The sequence below is a fragment of the Ursus americanus genome, chromosome 3, assembly GCF_024610735.1.
Source record: "Ursus americanus isolate L20-20 chromosome 3, mUrsAme1.1.p, whole genome shotgun sequence".
NCBI classification, from domain to species: Eukaryota; Metazoa; Chordata; class Mammalia; order Carnivora; family Ursidae; genus Ursus; species Ursus americanus.
In genome coordinates, this window is record NC_142129.1 from 5,475,496 (window position 1) to 5,498,174 (window position 22,679).

At 42.1% G+C, this 22,679-nt stretch overlaps 1 protein-coding gene across 1 annotated transcript in view; it reads right to left on the bottom strand.

Annotated features, from left to right (window-relative positions):
* The window catches only part of GALNTL5 (polypeptide N-acetylgalactosaminyltransferase like 5), a 44,505-nt gene extending 26,048 nt beyond the window's left edge, over positions 1 to 18,457 (bottom strand). The window contains 4 exon segments of the mRNA XM_087860613.1: positions 2,518 to 2,640; positions 5,447 to 5,613; positions 12,072 to 12,192; positions 18,163 to 18,457. Of these exon segments, the coding sequence (XP_087716739.1) occupies positions 2,518 to 2,640; positions 5,447 to 5,613; positions 12,072 to 12,192; positions 18,163 to 18,424 (673 nt within the window). The 5' untranslated portion in view covers positions 18,425 to 18,457.
* Between the last annotated feature and the right edge of the window lie 4,222 nt (positions 18,458 to 22,679).

The window sequence follows — 22,679 nt, forward strand, 5'->3', positions numbered from 1 at the left end:
CACCTTCGGATTCTCCCAATGGAGTGTTCTTCCCAATCTGGGTCATTTCCCTTCATTCCCGGGGGCACAACACAGAGTTCACAGCGCTCTGTCTTAGCTCCTGTGGTTCATGGACAACTTCCGTCATCCTGTGGGCAGCACCGCCAACCCAGACAAATGGTAAGTAGCAACAAATATCAGGAAGAAAAATCACTCAGAGTAAGGATGATGGAGAGAGACAGGGGTTTGCTATTTCACACAGGCCTCTCGGATAAAGTAGCATCTGAACAGAGAACTGAGCCAAGTGATGCGGAGGTCATGAAGCCACACAAAGAAAATTCCGGGGGGGGGGGGGGAGGGCATCACGTGCCAAGGCTCTGAGACAGGAGGATGCCTGGTGTGTCTGAGGGGCAGCAAGAAGGTCCGCGCAGCCAGGGTAGAGTGAGGGGAGACGAGTAAGTGACAAAGTCTGAGTGACAGCGGGGGACAGATCTGCAGGCCTCCACTGCAGACAGAGCCGCTTCCTGATAACGCAAATACTAACTCCTCCGGAAGGTAACGGTGCTACACAGGCACCGTTAACACCATGGGAAAACCCATCTCCATGTTCAGCGGGTAGAATTATGTAAAGCATATCTCAATAGAGTTGATAGAAATGAAGAAAAAAAGAATAAATGTGCATGCATAGCACATAGTAGGTGCTAGATAAATCCTTGATTGGAAGACTGAACACGTGATAAATTAGCGAGAGCTCACGAGCTGCCGCCCACGCCGCAGGACCCCACCGCTTGGAAGCGGGGAGCACGCCTGCGTCACAAGGTGGGCGCTGCCGGCAAACACCAACAGATGGGTACGTAGCAAGCGCTGAGGAAACGGCAAGGAGAAACGATGGGCGGATCTAGAATCACAGTTGCAGACTGTAACATAACTCTAGATACTGACGGAGCGAGCCACGTCAGAGGATGAGACACAGAATATTTGAAAAACAAAATAAGACATATATGGAACCTACAACCAAAAAGATAAAACGTATTCTTTTTAAAAACACATAGAATTTTTGAAAAATTGACCCAGCTTTAAGACACAAAGGAAGTCTCAACAGAACAACAGGCCACAAATTCCAACCACAATAGGAATTAAGCTAGTAATCAACAACTACTTATGTCTGAAAACTTTAAAATTCACTCCTTAAAAAACACCTGGATTAGGGGCGCCTGGGTGGCTCAGTCGTTAAGCGTCTGCCTTCAGCTCAGGGCGTGATCCCGGCGTTGTGGGATCGAGCCCCACATCGGGCTCCTCCGCTATGAGCCTGCTTCTTCCTCTCCCACTCCCCCTGCTTGTGTTCCCTCTCTCGCTGGCTGTCTCTCTCTCTGTCAAATAAATAAATAAAATCTTAAAAAAAAAAACACCTGGATTAAAGAGGAAACCACTTTGGACATAGATGCAGTGTGTGTGTGTGTGTGTGTGTGTGTGTGTGTATTTGTGGAGGGAGACAGGATGGCAAGGGAGAGAGAATGTGTGTGTAGAGTGGGTACTGTAAGATATTAGCATCTAGTGAATCTAGGGGAAGGTTTACGTAAGTGTTCTGTGGGTGTGAAAATTTTCGAAATAAAAAATGAATACGACTTTCTCCTTAAAAAACAAAACAAAGACACTAAAAGTCCTAACCCCCAGTACCTGAGAAGGTGACTGTATTTGGAAATAGGGTTGTTGCAGATGGAATTCATTAGGATGAGGTCCTGCTGGGGCAGGTGGACCCTTATCTAAGGAGACTTGGACACAGACGGACATGAGGAGGAGGCCATGAGACCAGAGAGACAGGGATGGGAGTGACGCCGCTCCTCTCAGCTCAGACTCCCTTCAAGGGAACCTGCTGTGTGAACTGGTCTGACAGCTTCCCAGGCTTTGGAATCTGCTGCAGTATTCTCACCAAGCCCCCCACCTCCCCGGCCTCCTAGGGGACTCACAACCAATAGACTAATCACACTGTGTGTGTGTTGGGGGTGCAAAGCCTGAGCTGGACTTCGCTCTTGGGTGATCTGTGCTCTGGAGCTCCCCATTGGCCCACCTGACCTTTGGAGACCCCCCCCCCCCCCAGGTGTCAGGCCAGAAGTTCCTGGTCCACACGCTCCCACTGTCTGTCATTCACGGAGCTGTTCCTGACACACTCTTTCATTTGTCTTCTTAGCCTCTGCTCCCCATCCTAGCTTCAGGGTTTCCCGTGGCCCCCCACTGTCCCCATAAAGTCTTGTTCTCCTGGCTGCATGTATAGTTCTATCTCAGTCTGTATCTGGGGGAACCATCCTGTACAGGGGCTGACATTCTGCAAAAAAATACCTTCCATTTGAAATAAGGAATCGACATTTTGAAGCAGAATGCGTACTTTCAGAGTCAAGACTCATCTGGCTGAAAGGCATTTCCACTCTTCTGTTTCTGCCAGTGGAGACTTGGAGGGGTCCCACGAGGACAATCTCTGCACGGGCAGGAAGGGCTCCGGGACACAGATACCGGGTCAAGTCCCAAACGAAAGGCTCATACCTGAAGCACGAGACGCCCCAATCAGCCTTGATCGGATCAGTCCCTCTCTCTTTTTGTTTCTTATTAATTTAATCTTTCCCCGAAAAATTTCCAGGCGATGGTCTAGTTTCTCTTTCAAATCATCTGGAAAAAAAACAAAAAACAAAACCCAAAACTTGACAATGTATAAACTAGACCTACAGAAAATAAAACAATTTATCACAATTTTGACTGATTCCTAAAAACCATGTTCTTCCACATAAGTTCTAACTTTAAAAACTTCACCCTACGTAAGGAAGAGAAACATGATTTAGCACTCAGATCAACTGCAAATATTCTTCTATGTTTCTAGTGAAATACCTCTATTTTGATAAATCACTGTTGAAATTTTAATCGAAAAAGCCTGAGTTGTGGCACTCAGGAGCAATCTGACTTTCTTGCTGACAGCTGTGCTGCTGACTCGGCAGCAACTTGGGCAAGGTGTCCGACCTCAGAGTCCCAGCTCCGGCCCCCGTGAGGAGGAAGACCCACCAATGCCTTGCAAGACGTTGGAGAGAGGGACGACACGCCACGCAGCCCCGGGCCTGGTACTCAATGGCCCCTCAGTATTTGGAGGGTGACATGATGATGGTCAAGGAGGCTGGGCTCGGGCTCCCCAGGGGTCTTAGGAATCAGCACCAAGAGGCTGAGGATCCATGGAAGCAGAGGCAGGCCGCACAACGGCACTTGCAGGGGTGGGGGGCGGGCTCACAGCCCAGAAGTCTACAAACACTGTCCCACACGCAGGACACCGAGGAACTCTGTGAGCCACACCTCAGGGGAAATAAGACACCTCTGGCAGCAGTGACTGCTGATGTCACGAGGAGGGCTTGGGTTCTTCAGGAGATGGTTGTGTTGCTGGCTTGTGCTCGAGAGGCCCCAACACTGTGAGAGGATGGATGGCGGCAGGTCAGCTCTGGACATGCCTCTTGCATAACTCAGTGGGCCCCCGGCCACTGCCGCCCAGGCCGAGGGAGTCCAGCGGCAGTGTCTACTGATATCAGCTGGGAAAGACAAGCTGAAGTTCGCATCGTTCTCCTAGGGCCCTGTGAGCCCCATCAGCCTATAGAACACCCCGTTTCCTGCGTGTGTTTGAGCTGCATGTGTCAAACGGTGGCCTCCTTGGCGGAGCAGGTGAAATCACAAACTAGGTCAACATGGATGGAAGAGGAGGGTCCGGCATCAGTGAGAACTGAAGAGAACCTATGGGCAGTCACCGGTGCGCCTCTGAACTCATGGCGTGGTTCTGAAAGGCTTGGGGAGGTCTCCCATGGCCATCCTGGAACTGTATGTCCATAGCAGGACCCTTGTCCTTCTAGATGAGCAGTTAGAATCCCACAGTCTAGCAGAAGATCCCCCTCTACCCCGTCCCCTGCCCAGCATGCGGCCAGATGTGCTGCCAGTACTACTGATAAGATTAGGAATCTGACCATCTCTACACATCCCCTCCTGTGCACAATAGTAGAAACAAACAGTAGCTCCCGGAGAAATAATGTCATAAACAGTAGTGCCTGGCCAATGTGTGAAATTCCTAAATGTAGCTGACATTAGCCTGAGCTATTTTCCACCCTCCATTTGACACACCTAGAGTCACTTCCCTACAGATGAATCTCCTGGGATGTCCTCTTTTCTACCCCTGCCTGTTCACCTTCCGTCTCTCCCCTTTTTCTTTCCCAGCCCCCAGTGGGTCAGACTCACAGTGGATTAGGTTAACTTTTAGACAGGAAACTTATCCAATACTGATATATTGCTTCCATGGGAACTGGACCCCACAGGGACCTGCAGACTCCAAGAAGCTTTTCCTTAATCTGGGTCCTCCTGGCGTGCCTCAGGTTTATAAATTGGTTGTAAAACAGACAACTCATTTCAAACGCCAAGTGCATGTCATCAGATTTTGTGCTAGTATCACAACTCTTTAAATCCAGGGAGCAGGGGGGAACACGCACTTGACCGCAGTTGGTGTGATCAGAATTCTTTCATAAGGGGCACCTGGGTGGTGCAATAAGTTGAGCTTTTTTTTTTTTTCAAGATTTTATTTATTTATTTGACAGACAGCGAGAGAGGGGGAGTGGGAGAGGGAGAAGCAGGCTTCCCGCTGAGCAGGGAGCCCGACGTGGGGCTGGATCCTAGGACTCTGGGATCATTACCTGAGCCGAAGGCAGACGCTTAATGACTGAGCCACCCAGGCGCCCCAGGTAGGTTGAGCTTCTGACTCTTGGTTTCGGCTCAGGCGTGATCTTAGTGTAGCGTCATGGGATCAGGCCCTATGTTGGGCTCTGCACTCGCTGCGGAGTCTGCTTGGGTTTTTCTCTTCCTCTCCCTCGCCTCTCCCCGCTTCTCTCTCAAATAAAGAAATCTTTTTAAAATTTTTTTAAAAAAAGAGTTCTTTCATGAGGAGGACTTGGGTCGTGTCACTCCCCTGCATTCCATCTCTCCAGAGAAAATTCCAACAGTGCCCTTCACAAGCCTGGTGGCCTTCTTATAGCTCTGGTTTTATGTCCACCCCTCCCCCAACGCTGAACTCATACATACACTACATAAAGTACAGAACTATTCCCAACTCACCATGTTACCTCTGGCCTCTGGGCCTTTAGTGCTATTGCCTCCGCCTAAAACACTTTCCCTCCTCTCCATCTGGATAACTCAGACCTCAGTTTAGATGTCGCTTCCTCCTGAACGTCATCTGTGATCTCTGAAGACCAGGTTCGTGCCCCCACCTTTAGTCACCTCGTGGAAGCGCTAAGCACCTGTGAGCCCAACACCACAGGACAGGGACCAGCGCTTACATCCCCACCAGTGTCCCAACAGTGCCTGCCTCAGCAACCACCAAATGTAAAACATGTAGCAAGTTCCGCCGGAGATCACACGGCCTTCGGAGCAGATGACACAGGTGGATGGTGCTCTGTCTTACCAAAGTCGCTCATGTCATCCACCAAAATAATTTCTTCGAGGATGTGGTGTGGAGTGAGGTTTATGACACTGGACATGGTCCGAAACAAGGCATTAAACTCCTCATTGTGGAAGCAAATAACCACACTGGCAGTAGGTAGGTCGGCTGGATAATGTTTCTGAAGACACCTGCAGGCATAAATAAAAGGAAAAGAAATGATTTGGGGTCTCGCTGAAGTACCTTTCTTTATTTGCATCTTTCCTTTTTATTCCCTTAATTGACCGTTATGATAATAAGGTGACGGTACAGTTGAAAATACCAAAATTACAATACAAAAACTTCTTTAACTTCTTGTGCTATTCTAATATTTTCTGAATTACTGCCTCCTTCTTAATGTCAGCAATAATCGCTCTTCCCTGGAAACCCTGTTTGGGCCATCTTAATTCTATGTTGAACATAGTATAAACATGAATTGTACCTATATTCTGGTTTCTATTATAAAAGTGTATTAATACACTTACACACTTTGAAAGGTTCAAATTAACTGCATTGTACTATCTTCAAAGAAAATCTTGTGCTTTAGTTTGTTGTGGCAAAGAAATGCAGTGGATATGGTGTAATTGGATTTCTTCCAAGTTTCTGACAAAAATGTGTTATTATTTTTGTGCACACAAGAGAAAAAACAGGAGCTGAATTCTAGTAATATTAGTTGTTAGCTATTAATTATTGTTTGAACTGCTACATTATTTGGTTGTATTTTGAAATATTCTGGTTGTAAATGACAGACGCACTGGAGCTAGCTGAAGCATAAGAAAGGGAAATATATTGGAAGGGGACCCAAATGTCCCACAGAACCTAGTGACAGGCATGCCGCTGGAGCCTTCAAGAATGACTGGAGCTCGAGGCTTGAAAGTCGCCTGGACGCTCGGTCCATTTCTGTTCTTGTCTTTACATCTGGGAATAATAGTAACTATAACAACATCAGCCTAGCTCCTAGGTTGGGAGGGTTCAATGAATTAAAATGTCAGATCTTCAGAACAGGGCCTGGCAGACAGTAAGTATCACATCAGGCTCATTATACAATTCTTATCCTCTGTCTGCAACCTGGCTCGTTTCCACTTCTTTACTTCACAGAGCGGGAAATGTGGCCAAGGTCAGCATATCTTGGTCCAACACCCAAGGACTAACTGGTAAGACTTCCTCTTTCTCAAAAAGTCACAGGTAAGGATTCATTGGCCCAGCCTGACTCAGGTGCCCATCGCTAGGCTAATGGACTGTGGACAGCGAGTGGGGTCAAAATCGAAAGTCACTATTCCCACTGCAACTTGAGGGAAGAGAAGTAGGGCAGGAAATGCCAGTAGAGGAGGAGCTGGGTAGGGGCAGGCCTACAGGTATCCCACACAGACCCTGAATATATTCATGGGCAGGTGTCACCGCAGAAGAGGGACTTGCCTAGTGAACGTTTTTACCCAAGACTGGATGAAGATGTACCTACCAGGTAGAAGCTGCCATCATGTTCTAGGGAGTGGGACCCGGGAGAGGGCTGAGTGGCCGGCAAGAGGGGGAGGCATGTCCTGCACACGGCTTCACAGAGACAGGCAGGAGAATGACCCACAGGCTTAAATTCTGGGAAGATTATGGAGTTCTCAAAGAGGATTAGATGAGAATAGAAGGGTAACGCAAGAATGAGGGACGTGACGGTCCGGGGTGAACTCGTGCTACTTAGGTCACATCTCCAGCATTATATTCAGCCCTGGGCAAATCATTTTAAGAGAACTGCAGATAAATGGAGTCCCTTCGGAGGAATGACACAATGATAGTGAAGGGGCCTGAGACTATGTCACACCAGGACTCTAGGCCCCTAGGTGTATGAGTTTCTCCAAAACTAATTGATAAATATTGCTGTGGTCTTTTCTGACCTAAACTTTTCTCACCTAAATAAGCAGTTTTTCAGGGTAAAAGAAGTTTGGACAAGGCCCGGGTTTGGTGGTCCTTGGTTAGCTGCTCTAGTCTTTGCTGATCATACAGATCAGGAAGAGTAGAGTATAAAGCAGGACTACTGTGGGTTGGATTGTGTCTCCCCCTAATTGGTGTGTTGAAGTCTGAACCCCCAGTACCTCAGGATGTGGCCTTATTTGGAAATGGGATATTTGCAGAAGCGACGAGGGAGATGTCATTAAGGTGGCCTAGTCCAGTAAGACTGGTGTCATCGTGAAAAGGGAAAATTAGAGCACAAAGACAGACACAGAATGTACTGAGTAGGGGGGAGGTTATTGGCTTACATACCTTGTGCACTAAGACAGGAGAAAAAGCCCCCTTTTGCATTTGTAAAAATATTTTCCAGGTTTTCTGTGATTAACATTTAAAAGAAATCTGCACACTTATGAATTACAAAAGGCTAAATAGTCGTTTTACAGTGCAGCTAAACAGCTTCTGTTTTCGTCAAGCGATTGAAAAGTAATTTCACCCCCAGTCACTTCACCAGTAATGGGACAAATGGACACCAGGTGCCTCCTGATGCGATGCTCTGAGGATGACACAAAATCACTTCTATGGCATTCCTGCCAAAAAGCATGATCTGGATTTGATTGCAAGGAAACATCGAACTCAAACTGAGGAACATTCTAGAAAATAACTGGTTAGATCTCTTAAAAAGTGTTATAGTCATGAAAGATAAAGACTTAGGAATGGTTTCAGATGGAAGAAAGCCAAGGGCTTGGGAACACCACATGCAGTCTGGGGTCTTGGGTTGGGTCCTCCAGAAAAAGGACGCCAGTGGGGCAACTGTAAACATTTGAATCATGCCTGTAGATTAGCTAATGGTATTGTATTAATGTTAATTCCCTGGTTTTGTTCATTGTTCTGGTTCTGAGGGTATGGAAGATGTTAACATTTGGGGAATCTAAGAAAACGCTATACAGGAATTCTTTGAGATATTTTGGCAACCATTTTGTAAGTCTGAAATTATTTCAAAATTGGTAAGTTAAAAGACAAAAAATTAAATCAGACGACCAAGCAACATAAAAATGTACTCTTCAAAGATCTGTATCAAATATTTCCATTGCTACTGAAAATAATCATGTGAACCTTAAGGCACAGCTGAAATGGAAATCCCATTTAATGGAATTTGTATGAGAGATTAGTATGAGAATGGTTGAAAATTTGCTTGGACTCCAAAAGTAGAAGTTATTCCTAGTAGTTAAAATTTATTTTAAACACAAGTATACCTTGTACCTAATTGAATTTCCTATTAAATAAGTTAATATTCTGAATACGAAAACTTTCAAGTTCACTTCTCTCTTTGGACAGTCTCTCTCTGAAGTTTCTGTTTTTCTTAACAATCACATAATGGGGAAAGGAAGCAAAGACAGCTACACTATTTTAGGAGATGAGATTTAGGGAGAAAAGTTGATGATGTGGCAAGAAATTCATAGCTTACAGGCATTCGAAAATATTGGCTTTCCTTTGTGGTAGTTCACTATACGGTTAAGAAAAAAGTTGTCCCCTGGGGTGCCTGGGTGGTGCTGTCGGTGAAGCTTTTGACTCTTCATTTTGGCTCAGGTCATGATTTCAGGGTCATGAGACAGAGCCCCATTATCGGGCTCCATGCTCAGCGGGGAGTCTGCTTAGGATTCTCTCTCCTGCTCCATCTGCCCCTCCCTCCCCTCTATAATAAATAAATACATCTTTTTAAAAAAATTGTCCTCTAAATTAAATTCATATCATGTTATATGGTTTGAATAAATTTAAATTCTTTTTCTTTTATCATGATCCAGACAGTGTCATCACGTGTAAACCCTACGTCTCTCGGGTGTGCCACATCTTAAGTGATATTTAGCTACCTAGATGCTTTATTGATTCATATATTTGTGGTTTGAAATGTTCGTGTTACACACAGGTTGCAACAACACACAGTAGGCCCCACTTTCTCCTGTTTCCTGGAGCCTGGATTTTGTTTCTGTGTTACTGGAAGATGCCTGTATTCTTTAAGTACTTCTCATTTAATTAAGAGAGAACATCAAAAATCTTGAGCTGGAAACCATCAGAACCATTAAGGCACACATGCTACAACATGAATGAATCTTGGGGACATTATGCTACATGGAATAAGGTAGGCAACTATTGCATGATTCCATTTTTACGAGGTACCTAGAGTAGTTAAAATTCACAGAGACAGAAAGTACAATGGTGGTTGTGGGGGGAATCAGAGGGAGGGAAGAATGGGGAGTTAGTATTTAATGAAAAAGTTCTGGAGATGGATGGTGATGATGGATATAAAACAATGTGAACGTACTCAATGCCACTGAATTGAACAGTTAAAAATAGTGAAAATGGTACATTTTACATTATGTCCAGTTTACCAGAAGTTAAAAAAAAAGGCACCAACACAAATGAAAACAATGAAAAAAAGCAGATCTTGAATAAAAAATAGGTAGCTGACTGAAGCATTTTGTATCAGAAATATCCTTTGGCCAACTGGTAATTTAATAAAAAGATCTGTGGGCAATGCAATTCTTGTAAATCCCTAGAACATGTTTGGTGCAACTAGGGAAGGTGTTCTCTACCCTATAAACTCCAGAATCATTTTGAAACAGCCTATTGAATTATCTGACTCGAAGTCCTAAAAACAGGAAAACTTCTAATATGGCAAAATTAAAACCTGGTTAGTAACTGTTTATTTAAAAAATTAATATGTAGTCATTTATAGACTTGTACACTGGAAAACTGTAAGACATTAGTGAAAGAAATTAGAGAAGACACAAATAAATGGAAAGATAGTCTGTACTCATGGATTGGAAGAACTAGACATTGTTAAGATGTCCACACTACCCAAAGCAATCTACAGAGTCAATGCAATCTATATCAAAATTTCGATGGCATTTTTCATAGAAATAAAACAAAGAATCCTAAAATTTGTATGAAAGCACAAAAGATGCTGCAGAGGCAAAGCAATTTTGAGAAAACAAGAACAAAGCTGGGGGCATCATACTCTCTGATTCAAACTCTATTACAAAGCTATGGTAATTGAAACAGTTTGGTATTGGCATAAAAACAGACACATAGATCAACAGAACAGAACGGAGAGTCCAAAAATAAAATCATGCATGTATGATTAATTAATTATGACAAAGGAACCAAGAACGTACAATGGGAAAAGGACAGTCTCTTCAATAAATGGTGATGGGAAAGGTGGACAGCTGCATGCAAAAGAATGAAACTGGACCACTATCTTACACCATACACAAAAATTAACTTGAAATAGATTAAAGACTTGACTGTAAGATCTGAAACCATAAAAATCATAGGAAAAAACAGAGGCACTAAGCTTCTTGACGTCAGTCTTGGTGAAGATTTTTTTGGATCTGGCACCAAAAGCAAAGGCACAAAAGTATAAATAAATAAGTGGGACTACATCAAGCTAAAAAGCCCTCCACGGAGCAAAGGAAATCATCAACAAAATGAAAAGGCATCCTACTGAATGAGAGAAAATTATATACCTGACAAGGGGTTAATATCTAAAATACAGAAAGAATTCATAAAATTCAATTGTTTTATGTTGTTACTGGAAGATGCCTGTATTCTTTAAGTATTTCTCATTTAATTAAGAGAGAACATCAAAAATCTTGAGCTGGAAACCATCAGAACCATTCAATTTAAAAACGGGCAGAAGATCTGAATAGTTATTTTCCCAAAGAAGGCAGACAGATGGCCAACACGTATATGAAAAGGGGCTCGACATCATTAACGATCAGGGAAATACAAATCAAACCACAATGAGATGTCATCTCATACCTGTTAGGATGACATTATCAAAAAGACAAGAAATAACAAGTGTTGAAGAAGATGTGAAAAAAAGTGAACACTTGTGCACTGTTGGTGGAAATGCAAACTGGTATAGCCACTGTAGAAAACAGTATGGAGGTTCCTCAAAAAATTAAAAACAGAGCTAAGATAAGATCCAACAATTTCACTTCCAGGTATTTATTCGAAGAAAATGAAAACACTAACTCAAAAAGATACATGCACCCCTATGTTTACTGCAGCATTATTTATAACAGCCAAAACATGGAAACAACCTAACTGTCCATCAGTGGATGAATGGATAAAGAATATGTGGTATTATATACGCAATGGAATACTTTTCAGCATAAAAAAGAATGACATCTTGCCATTTACAAGAACACGAACGGACCCTGAGGGCATTACACTAAAAGAAATAAGTCAGAGAAAGATAAATAACATATGATGTCACTTACATGTGGAATCAAAAACCAAACAACCAAACCTCCAAAACCCAACCTCATAAATACAGAGAACAGACTGGTGGTTGCCAGATGAAGGGGGTGGGTAAAACAAAGCTCCGTTATGAAATAAATAAGTCATGGGGATATAATGTCCACATGGTGACTATAGTTAATAATATTACACTACTTATTTGAAACTAGCAATGAGTAGATCTTAAAAGTTCTCATCACACACACACGAATATTTTTTGTAACTATGTATGGTAGCTAATGTTATTTAGACTTATTGTGGTGATTATTTGGCAATATATATAAATATCAAATCATTATGTTGCACAGCTGAAAATAATATAATCTTATATGTCAATTATAGCTCAATAAAAAAATGAGGATTAACATACATTTTATTCCTGGTATCTGGCACATCTCTCTCACTGCCCAAGCTTTTACTGAGAATGGCATTAAATCCATATTTTAAAAATCCAGCAATATATTCTGAGTTTGAATAGTTAGAATCCTTACCTGCAAGAAAGGGTAATTACAGTTACATAAGTATAGATTTACTACCATCACTTTGATAAAGGATAATAAGAATATCGCAAATTCACTTTTATAATGAGCCATTCATTTTCCTGGAACCTACACGACTTCGTATGATAAGGCTAAAATCAAAGCAGATTCCTTAGCAAAACAAGCTAGGCTTTGGTCATTCAGTCTCTTGAGGTAAGGAAGTGCTTGGCCTCCTTGGTCCCATCATGATTCACAATGCTGTGTGAACTAATTGTAACTGAGGGATTTAGGAAGGGTGGGAAGGGAGAGCTAAAACCCCTCTCCTGAAATGCCACTGCGGAGAATAAAACAACCAAACACACCAGTCCTAACAATAAATGAAGATGGAGTAAATTTCCTATTGAAAGATAAAAACTCTTAAATGTCAATGAAGAAACAAAATATAATCATGAAAGATAAACAGCATGAACTAAAATGGTTAAAAGTAAAAGAATGGTCTAAGAATACAGGAGTCAAAATATCATTTAAAAAAGTACAGAATTCATTGGAAGGAGGAACCAGGAAGTCACTTTATACTCACAGTAAGAATAAGTCACAATAAAGACTAAACAGGAATGAGCTTGCAGACATCAAATATTGCTGCAGTGAAATACTTACGTTAAGGTCATTAGAGATATCAATATCTATTGCCACAAATAACCAGTAATGGAATATTTTAAGAACAACTCTAAATCAGAAAAAGAAAGAACTTGATTAATGTAATTCGTTATATTTCCTTAGTGGATTTATATTTTGCTTTGTTTTTGAAGAATAAACTTTCTTTTCCAATGCCTATGAAGTGCTTTCCAAAACAGATATAGAAGGCTATATTGTATTTAAAAGGGATTCTCTTCAAGATGTAGTGACCCCGTTTCCACTAGGCTCTCTTTCTTGCACCTGAGAAATCTTGGACATGACACAACAGATAAGGATAGGAGGTTCTCTGAAAGGTCGAAACGAGCAGGCAGATTCCTGAGGCAGATCTCAGGAATGGAGGAAGGACATGGTGAGCTCCTGATTTCCTTTGCCTCCTGTAAATCCCAGACAGAGGTCTGTAGAAGCCTCCAGGTAGAACCACCAATAGGCACACACACAAAAACTCAAAGGTAAGCCTGTTCCCTCTAGCCACAGGGCCATGGAGTCCTAACCACAGAAAACCTTTGGCCGGACCTACTCTAGTCAAGTCAAGCAGCAGTGGGAGAACCACACCAACCCCTGTGGCTTCAGTGTGGTGGGCAGGGAGTGGACCTTCCATCACACCCAAGGGAGCAACAGGCAGTGATGTGGGTGGGCCTGAGCAGAACTACCCTTTTCATCCCCCTTCTTGGCAGAAGCAGGCCGAGCTCTGATTACCTGCGTGGATGGTGTGGACAGGTTGAGCAAGAGCTGGGTCCTCCATATGCTGGCCTGGGGGAAGCAGGTGGTGCTCTGATTCTCCCCAAGATAATACCATGTCAATGGCATGCTGAGCCTCCAAGTCCACATGGCAGCAACAAGACTCATCCAGGGGGTGTAAGGTGGGACTAGTCACACTCCACACACCCCCTGCCCCTCAGATCAGCAAGGCCGAATGGAGAGCTAACCTCTACCCCACCTGGTGGCAACCAGAGAGAAGCAGGTTATGCAAGGCTGGGTAGTGACACTACTTCCTCTCTCCTAACCCTGGTGTCCATGAGGCCCACTGGGGAGCCAACTCCAAGACAACAATTTCATGCAAGTCTGTGCCCCATGTTACCAAAGGGGGAGCTGAACTTCCCCTCACCCTCAGGGGGCAGTGCACCTGCTCCCTGGTTGCTGGGGTGGTGTCCACAGGCCCAGCAGGAAACAAAGAATACCCATCCATCGGACCCTTATACTGCATCTCAGCAGGGGATGGCCTGCTAATAAAGAAGCTTCATTAGGACCCAGAGTTTCATAATATTCAAAACACCCAGAATACAACAGAAGATCCTTTGTCATACCAAGAGCCAGAGACCTCAAACTGAATGAAAAGACCATCAAGAGACGCCAACACCAAGATGAACCAGAGGTCGAATGATCTGACTAGGACGTTAAAGCAGCCATCATGAACATGCTCAGAAACAAATGGAAAAGGGAAGATCTCAGCAAAGAAACAGGAGTTATATAAAAAAAAAAAAAAAAAGGAAAATATAGAACTAAAAAATACAACAGTCTCATAAAAAGTTCACTGGGCAGGCTTACTAGCAGAGTGATGGCTGATCAATGGAATCCACCTAATCCGAACAACACAGAAAACAAGAAAAAAACAGTCTCAGGAACTTGTGTACGGACAAGAAAAGAGCTGATCTTTGTATTATCAGAGCCCTGCAAGGAGAGGCGTCAGACCAGGACTGAAAAAGTACTCTCGGAAATAAGGCTGGAAACTCCCCAAATTCAGTGAAAGCTGGACATCTATAGACTCAGGAGGCTGAGCAAACCCCAAATAGGATAAACCAAAGAAATCCATGTCAGGACACATCATAATTCAACTTCTGAAAACTGAAGACAAAGGACAACCCTTGAAAGCAGCCAGAGAGAAAATAAAAACGCAGGACTCATAGAGGAACAATCTGAATGACTGCGGAGAAGGAAGGACAAACATGTCTGAATGCTGAAAGAAAGGAACTGTCAACAGCAAATTCTATATCCAGCGAAGATATCCTTTGGGAATTATGAGAAAGTAAAGACACTCCCAAGTGAAGAAAAACTAAGAATTTGTGGCTAGCAAACCCACCCTTGAAGAGCAGCAAAAGAAAGTTCTCTAAACAAGGAAATGATAACAGGAGGAGGCTTAGAACTTCCGAAAAGAAAAAAGAACATCAAAATGGATAAAAATAGGGATAAATATGATAGACTCATTAAGAAACTCTCATAGGTTTCTTAAATCATATTTGATTTTTTTCAAGATTTTATTTATTTATTTGTCAGAGAGACAGCACAAGCAGTGGGGAGGGACAGGCAGAGGGAGATAGAGAAGCAGGCTCCCCACGGAGCAGGGGGCCTGATGTGGGACTCGATCCCAGGACCCTGGGATCATGACCTGAGCCAAAGGGAGACGCCTAATTGACTGAGGCACCCAGGTGTCCCCATATTTGATTTTTGAAGCAACAATTACAACATCTAATGTGGTGCTCAATACTCAAGACAATCATATTTTTAAATTGAAGAGGCTAAGGAATGGTTTACACTTACTTGAAGTGGCAAAACACCAGTTCAAGGAGACTGTGGTAGGTTATAGATGTGTCGCGCAACACCTCCAGCAACCACTAATGAAACCATACAAAGCAATCTTTTAAAAAACACTTTAAATAAATCAAGATGGAATTTTGAAAATGTTCAAGTAACTCACAGAAAGATAAGAGAAACGGAAGATTGAGAAAAAGAAGAAACAAACAAAAAAAATAAATAAAATGGCTGAGAAACTCTGACATCAGTAATTGTCTTAAATGCAAATGACCTAAATATACCAGTTAAAGGCACAGATTAACAGAGCGCATTTAAAAACTGTTCCAACAATATGCTACCTACAAGAAACTTATTTCAGTGAAATATAGGTAGATTGATAATAAAAGGACAGAAAAGGATATACTTGCAAATATTAATCAAAAGAGCAGCTGGGGTGCCTGGCTAGCTCAGTCCATAGAGCATGTGACTCTATCTCAGGGTTCTGAGTTCAAGCTCCACGTCGGGCACGGAGCCTACTTAAAAAAAAAAAAAGTAGGAGTGGCTATTTTTTTTTTAAAGATTTTATTTATTTATTCGACAGAGATAGAGACAGCCAGCGAGAGAGGGAACACAAGCAGGGGAGTGGGAGAAGAAGAAGCAGGCCCATAGCGGAGGAGCCTGATGTGGGGCTCAATCCCACAACGCCGGGATCACGCCCTGAGCCGAAGGCAGACGCTTAACCGCTGTGCCATCCAGGTGCCCCAGGAGTGGCTATACTAATATTAGATAAAACAGATTTCAGAGCAGAGAAAATTACTAGAGACAGAGACATTACCTTATGATAAAAGGTTCAGTGTATCAGTGAGACGTAATGATTCCAAATAGAAACACGTCAAAAAACAGCCTCAAAATACATGAAGCAAAAACTGGGATAGAGTTAAAGTAGAACCTGACAAATCCACAATTTTAAATTGGATATCAGTAGTAGACAGTAGAAAATTATTTGAAAACTCTGAAATTAAACAACCTATTTCCAAATAATCCAAAGAGAAAGTCTCCAAGGGAATATAAAAATATAGAGAACTGAATGAACATGAAAATTCAACATATCAAAATATGTGCAATACAGCTGAAGCCATATTAGTAAGATGTATTAAGATGTCAATTCTCCGCAAATCGATCTCTAAAGCCAATCTAATTAAAATTACCAGCAGGCTTTTTTGAAGAAATTCACAAACTGTTTCTAAAACCTATCTGAACAAGCTAACGACCTAGAATAACCAAAACAATTCTGGGAAGATTGAGAATAGACTTCAGAAAGAGACCCAACAAAAACGGCCAATTGATTTTTGAAAGGTGCCAGGATGGAAAAAGGAACATTTTTCAAGAAATGGTGCTGGACAAAATGGATATCCACACAGGGAGAATGACCATTGACCCTTACCTCCCATCACAGAAATTCACTTGAAATGGACCATGGCCCTAATGTAAAATGTAAAGTAAAACCTAAAATCTAAAATTTTGAAAAGAAAACATAGAAAGGAATCTTTGTGAACTTGAGGTAGGCAAAGGTTACTTCAATAAAACATAAAAAACATGAACCATACAAGAAATTGGGATCAACTGAACAACAAAATTTAAAATTTTTCTTCTTGAATGACACCATAAAAAATGTACAGTATGGTGAGTATGATATTGTATACTGAAAGTTGCCAACACAGATCTCATCACAAGAAAAGAAGTTGTAACGGTGTGATGGATATTAACTAAACTCACTGTGGTGATCATCTTGCAATACATACATGTATCAAATCATTATGCTGTACTTCTAAAATTAATAAGGTGTTACATGTCAATTATGTCTCAATTTTAAAAAGAGAATAAAAAGACAAGGCACAGACGTGTACAAAATATTTGCAACTCACATATCAAAGGACTTGAATCCAAAATACATTTTAAAAAATCTTAAAAATCAGAAGACACACATCCCAATTTAAAAATGGACAAAGGACTTGAAGAGACACTTTACAAAAGAAGATATATGGGTGGCCATTAAGCACATGAAAAGGTGCTCAAAATCATTAGTTATCAGGGAAATGCAAATTAAGGTCACAATGGTACCATTACTTGCCCATTAGAATAGCTAAAATCTAAAAAGCTGACCTCGTTAAATGTTAGTGAAGATTTGGAGCAAAGAGATTCTCATACACTGCCGGAGGAGATATTAAATGGCACAGCGATCTTGAAAACACCATTGTCATTTTCTTTAAAGTTAAGCATAGACCTACCGTACACCCCATCTGTCCCAAACCTAAGAGAAACAAAATATGTCCATACAAAGACTTATAATCCACATTCACGGCACCATTGCAATTCATTCCGGAGTACCTACAAACACATTAAGAATATATAATATTGTATTTTGCTAGAGATCATATATAAAGGAAAGGAAGAAAGATATCCATCAACTCAGGTTAAGTACCACCTCTGAGGGTAAAGGGAGGAGAAGGAAGGGGGCGAAATCTTTAATGGTACCTATTAACATTTATTTCTGAAAAAACAGAACACTATCTGAAATAAATATAGCAAACTATATTAAAAATTGTTAAATTTAGGTGATACTTCCCTGTTTTACTACTTTCTGTATTTTTGTGAATTCTTTTATAAATTAAAAACCAAATTGCTCTAAGGAAAGACATTCTTTGCCTCTTCCAAATATTAAATTTATGGTATATTTTCCCCTTAAAATGGCCAATAAAAGAAAATCAACATACTTACGCAACTTTAAAAAGGTTTTGTATTCTGTAGTTTCATCCTCGTCAGGCGTTTCAAATCTTACACGCGGTCTTGGGATTTGCTTGGGGTCGTGGGTAATTTGCTGTTGCAATTTTTTTCCAAGGGACCAAATTAATGCAGGCCCCTGGCTTTTCTTCTCCAAGTTGCTTACGTGATTATGGTGAATATAAAAACACAACAGAGCTGTCCAGATCCCAGATATCAAGGATCCATAGAATAGACATTGAATCGTGACACCTCTCATTGTAAACCTAGCATTTTTGAAGGTCCATTTTTAAATTTCCTAAGTCAGAAGAATTTAAGAGAAACTATATTAGATATCTCAGTGATTTATAGATCATTTACTTGACTTAAATTCTATTTTCAGTGTTTTAAGAACAGGTTCATTTTGATATGTATTTATCGTACACCTGGATGAGATAAAGTATGTCTTATTTTCTACTAGCAAAAACTCTTAAAACGGATATTCAGAAGATCACTTAACATCAAAAAGCATAACATGCTTATAAAACACACACTCATTTAAAGTAACTGGCACACAATCCTGAGACTACAGCTAATGGAAATACAGCAAAAGCAGGTTTACTCCTGCCTTATACATGCTCAATCCATCTTGGAGTGTTAATTTAAATCTCTATTTTAAAGATCTGTTTCGACACCAATTCAAAAATATAAAAAAAACCACACAGTTCACATGCTGGGAGGGAAGTGGGCAATGATAACTGGTCCAGCACTGATGGGATGGTGAAATGGTACCACCATTTTGACAGTGATCTGGTTCAGGGGAATTTAGCAAATGGTGCCGAAGCATTTCTATCCCTAGGAATGTGCCCTGAAGAGACTCTCACATGTACCATGAGTTCTGTGCAAGAACGTTTACTGCAGTAATGTTTGTAGTAGAAACCACATGCAACTCAAGTTTCCTTCAATAGGAGAACTGATAAAGTGAACTACTTCCTCAACACAGGAAATAGATCAACTGCAGCTACATGTATCAATATTGTAAACACCACCATGTTGCACAAAAAAACAAGCAGGGTGTGATGCTACCTATATGCATATGGAAAACATGAAAAGCAACGCAACCGTTTACGTATACACCTGTATGCAGCAAATGTTGGGAAAACCATGCATGCAAATGGTCCACCAAATTTAGGATGTGATCACTCCCATGGAGGAAAGAGAGGGAAGAGCTCCTACTGTGTTCTTAACACTTTTTATTTAATCTCTTAAGTAAATGTGGCATGATTATAAGGTTTGATAAAGCTGGATGATGTGTCCACAAGAGTGTTCATATTTTTCTCTGCATTTCCCTTTTGCTGGAAATATTTCCTAATTTATCAAAAAAGAAGTCTTGAGAGGCCTCCTTTAGAGATGACAGATTGAAAATGTATGCGGGGACCCCTGGGTGGCTCAGTCATTAGGCGTCTGCCTTCAGCTCAGGTCATTATCCCAGGGTCCTGGGATCGAGCCCCACATCGGGCTCCCTGCTCAGCGGGAAGCCTGCTTCTTCCTCTCCCACTCCCCCTGCTTGTGTTCCCTCTCTCGCTGTGTCTCTCTCTGTCAAATAAATAAAATCTTTAAAAAGAAAAAAAAGAAAATGTGTGCCTGTGCCCTCTTCCTCTTGACTCAACTGTGAATAAAAACAAACCTAAAAACTCTACTGGGAAAAAAGCGTGAAAAGAGCGTTAGAGGGAAGCTCAGTGCACGTGAGATTTCAACATATGTTTGGAGGACTGGAAGCTACTGGCCCTGAGGTAACAACAGGGAAGCCAGGACCCCACGTGTGCAGCGAGAGGACTCTGAGGTGGAACCCCAGAGCAGCGGGGTGACTGGAGGTGCGGAGTGTCAGGCGCAGAGCCAGGAGGCTGCGGGAAGGCCATGAGTTTATACACACAGCAGTCAGCTTTCTTCACCCCTCTCTGTGCCTTAAAGTCAAGATGGAGCCTGGCAATTTCTTCTCTGGAGACATGGGACTGAGGGTGCTCTGAGGGAAGGTCGGGGCTGAAGTCAAAGGGGTCCCTTGGATGCAGAAGGTTTGATCATCCCCCCCTCACTTCCCCATCTCACACACAAGCTCCAGGCAGCCAGGTCACTAGGCCTGAGGTAGGAGACAGGAGAATTGTTCTATGGTGAGAAGATAGGTCCCCCACACTGAATTGGAGTGCCCAACAAAGCTGCCAACCCCGTGTGTCACTTGAAGATAGCGCATCTGTGACCGTGGTCAGAGATTCCCATCAGTGGGTTAGTGTCCCATTTTTCAGTTGGAACGGAATGCTGTTATACACTGAGTTGTGTCCTCCCTAAGATCATGTTGAAGTCCCGGCTCCCACTGTGACCGTATTTGGAGATAGGGTCTTTAAAGAGGTAACTGAGTTTAAACGAGGCCACATGGGTGGGCCATAATCCAAATGCACTGGTGTCCTTGTAAGAAGAGGAAGAGACACGTGGGGTGCACGCACAGAGGGAAGGTCGGTCATCTTTGAGCCAAGGAGAGAAGGCCTCAGAGGAAACCAGCCCTGCAGGCACCTTGATCTTGCACTTCCAGCCTCCAGAACGGAGGGAAATAAGTGTCTCTTGTTTAAGTACCCACCCCCTCCCAGCAACAGTCTGTGGCATTTTGTTATAACAGCCATAGAAAACTGATACAAACACCAAGGATTGACTTAGGCATTTGAAGAAAGCCTCCAGAAAGAGAGAAAATACACATAGAACAAGAAAAGGGAAACAAATAAATGAGAGCTTTCAAAAAATCAAAAAACTGATGTTGATTACGCACAGAGTCAAGAAGATACTACACTCATAAAACCAGGGAAGCAGGCTATGAAAAAAAAGAAACATTACAGAACAAAAAAAAGTTGCTGACATCTAAAACATGATTGGGAAAATTAGAAGATTGGAAAATAGTGTGAAAGGAATATTCTGGAAGGCATAACAAAATGACATAAGGGGAAAACATAAGAAAAAATGGAGAGATGTGGTATTTCATTCTAGGAGGTATAACACCTAACTAGTAAAAAGAGTTCCAAAAGATGATCAGAGAAAAATGGAGGACAGGAAATTATTAAATAAATAATATGAATATTTCCCCCAGAACTAAAGGGGCTTACAAAATGCCCAGTGCAATGAACATAAAAATATCCTAAAAGCTTCTAGGTGCAGAAGGAACAGTTGACACACAGGAGGAATTTCAGAAGGATATCAAACTTCTCAACAGCAACACTGGGTTCTTTTTTTTTTTTTTTTAAGATTTATTTATTTATTTTAGAGAGAGAGCATGAGCAGGAGGGAAAGTCTCAAACAGACTCTGTGCTGAGTGCAGAGCCCAATGCAGGGCTCGATCTCACAACCCTGAGATCACGACCTGAGCCAAAACTCAGAGTCAGAGGCTTAACCCACTGAGCCACCCAGGTGCCCCAACACTGGGTTCTTACAGACTATAGAGAAATGGCTTCACAGTTCTAAGTTAAATGGTATTTCAGTAACAGACTATAGAAATGATCCCTGAAGGCATACCCTTAAAAAGTTAAAAATTGAGCTACCCTATGACCCAGCCATTGCACTACTGGGTATTTACCCCAAAGATACAGACATAGTGAAGAGAAGGGCCATATGCACCCCAATGTTCATAGCAGCATTGTCCACAATAGCTAAATCGTGGAAGGAGCCGAGATGTCCTTCAACAGATGACTGGATTAAGAAGATGTGGTCCATATATACAATGGAATATTACTCAGCTATCAGAAAGAACGATTTCTCAACATTTGCTGCAACATGGACGGGACTGGAGGAGATAATGCTAAGCGAAATAAGTCAAGCAGAGAAAGACCATTATCATATGGTTTCACTCATTTATGGAACATAAGAAGTAGGAAGATCGGTAGGAGAAGAAAGGGAAGAAGAAAGGGGGGGTAAACAGAAGGCGGAATGAGCCATGAGAGACTATGGACTCTGGGAAAGAAACTGAGGGCTTCAGGGGTGGGGGAATGAGATAGGCCGGTGATAGGTATTAAGGAGGGCATGTATTGCATGGGCACTGGGTGCTATACACAAGTAATGAATCATGTAACTTTACATCAAAAACTAGGGATGTACTGTATGGTGACTAACATAATAAAAAATATTATTATTTTAAAAAATAAATGGTATTTCACCTAGAATTCTTTACCTAGTCAAATTTTACTCAAGCTTGAGAGAGGAATAAAGGTATTTTCAGATCTGTAAAGGACTCAGAAAGAATTATGTTCCATGTATTCTTTTTTGGGAGACTACATGTGGATTGGAAATGCCAACAAAACAAAGAGTAAACAAAGAAGACATGGCCCAGGGTGGCAGATCCAACCCAGGAGAGAGGCAGAGATGGCCCCGGAGGGCAGCTGCCCACATTAGAACAGAGCTCTGGCACTCCACCCCCCCCCCAAAATGAGATGGGTCAAAAGAATATTAGATTTGATAGATGATATGCGGTGGGGAAATTCAAGTAGATGACCTTTCTGGTG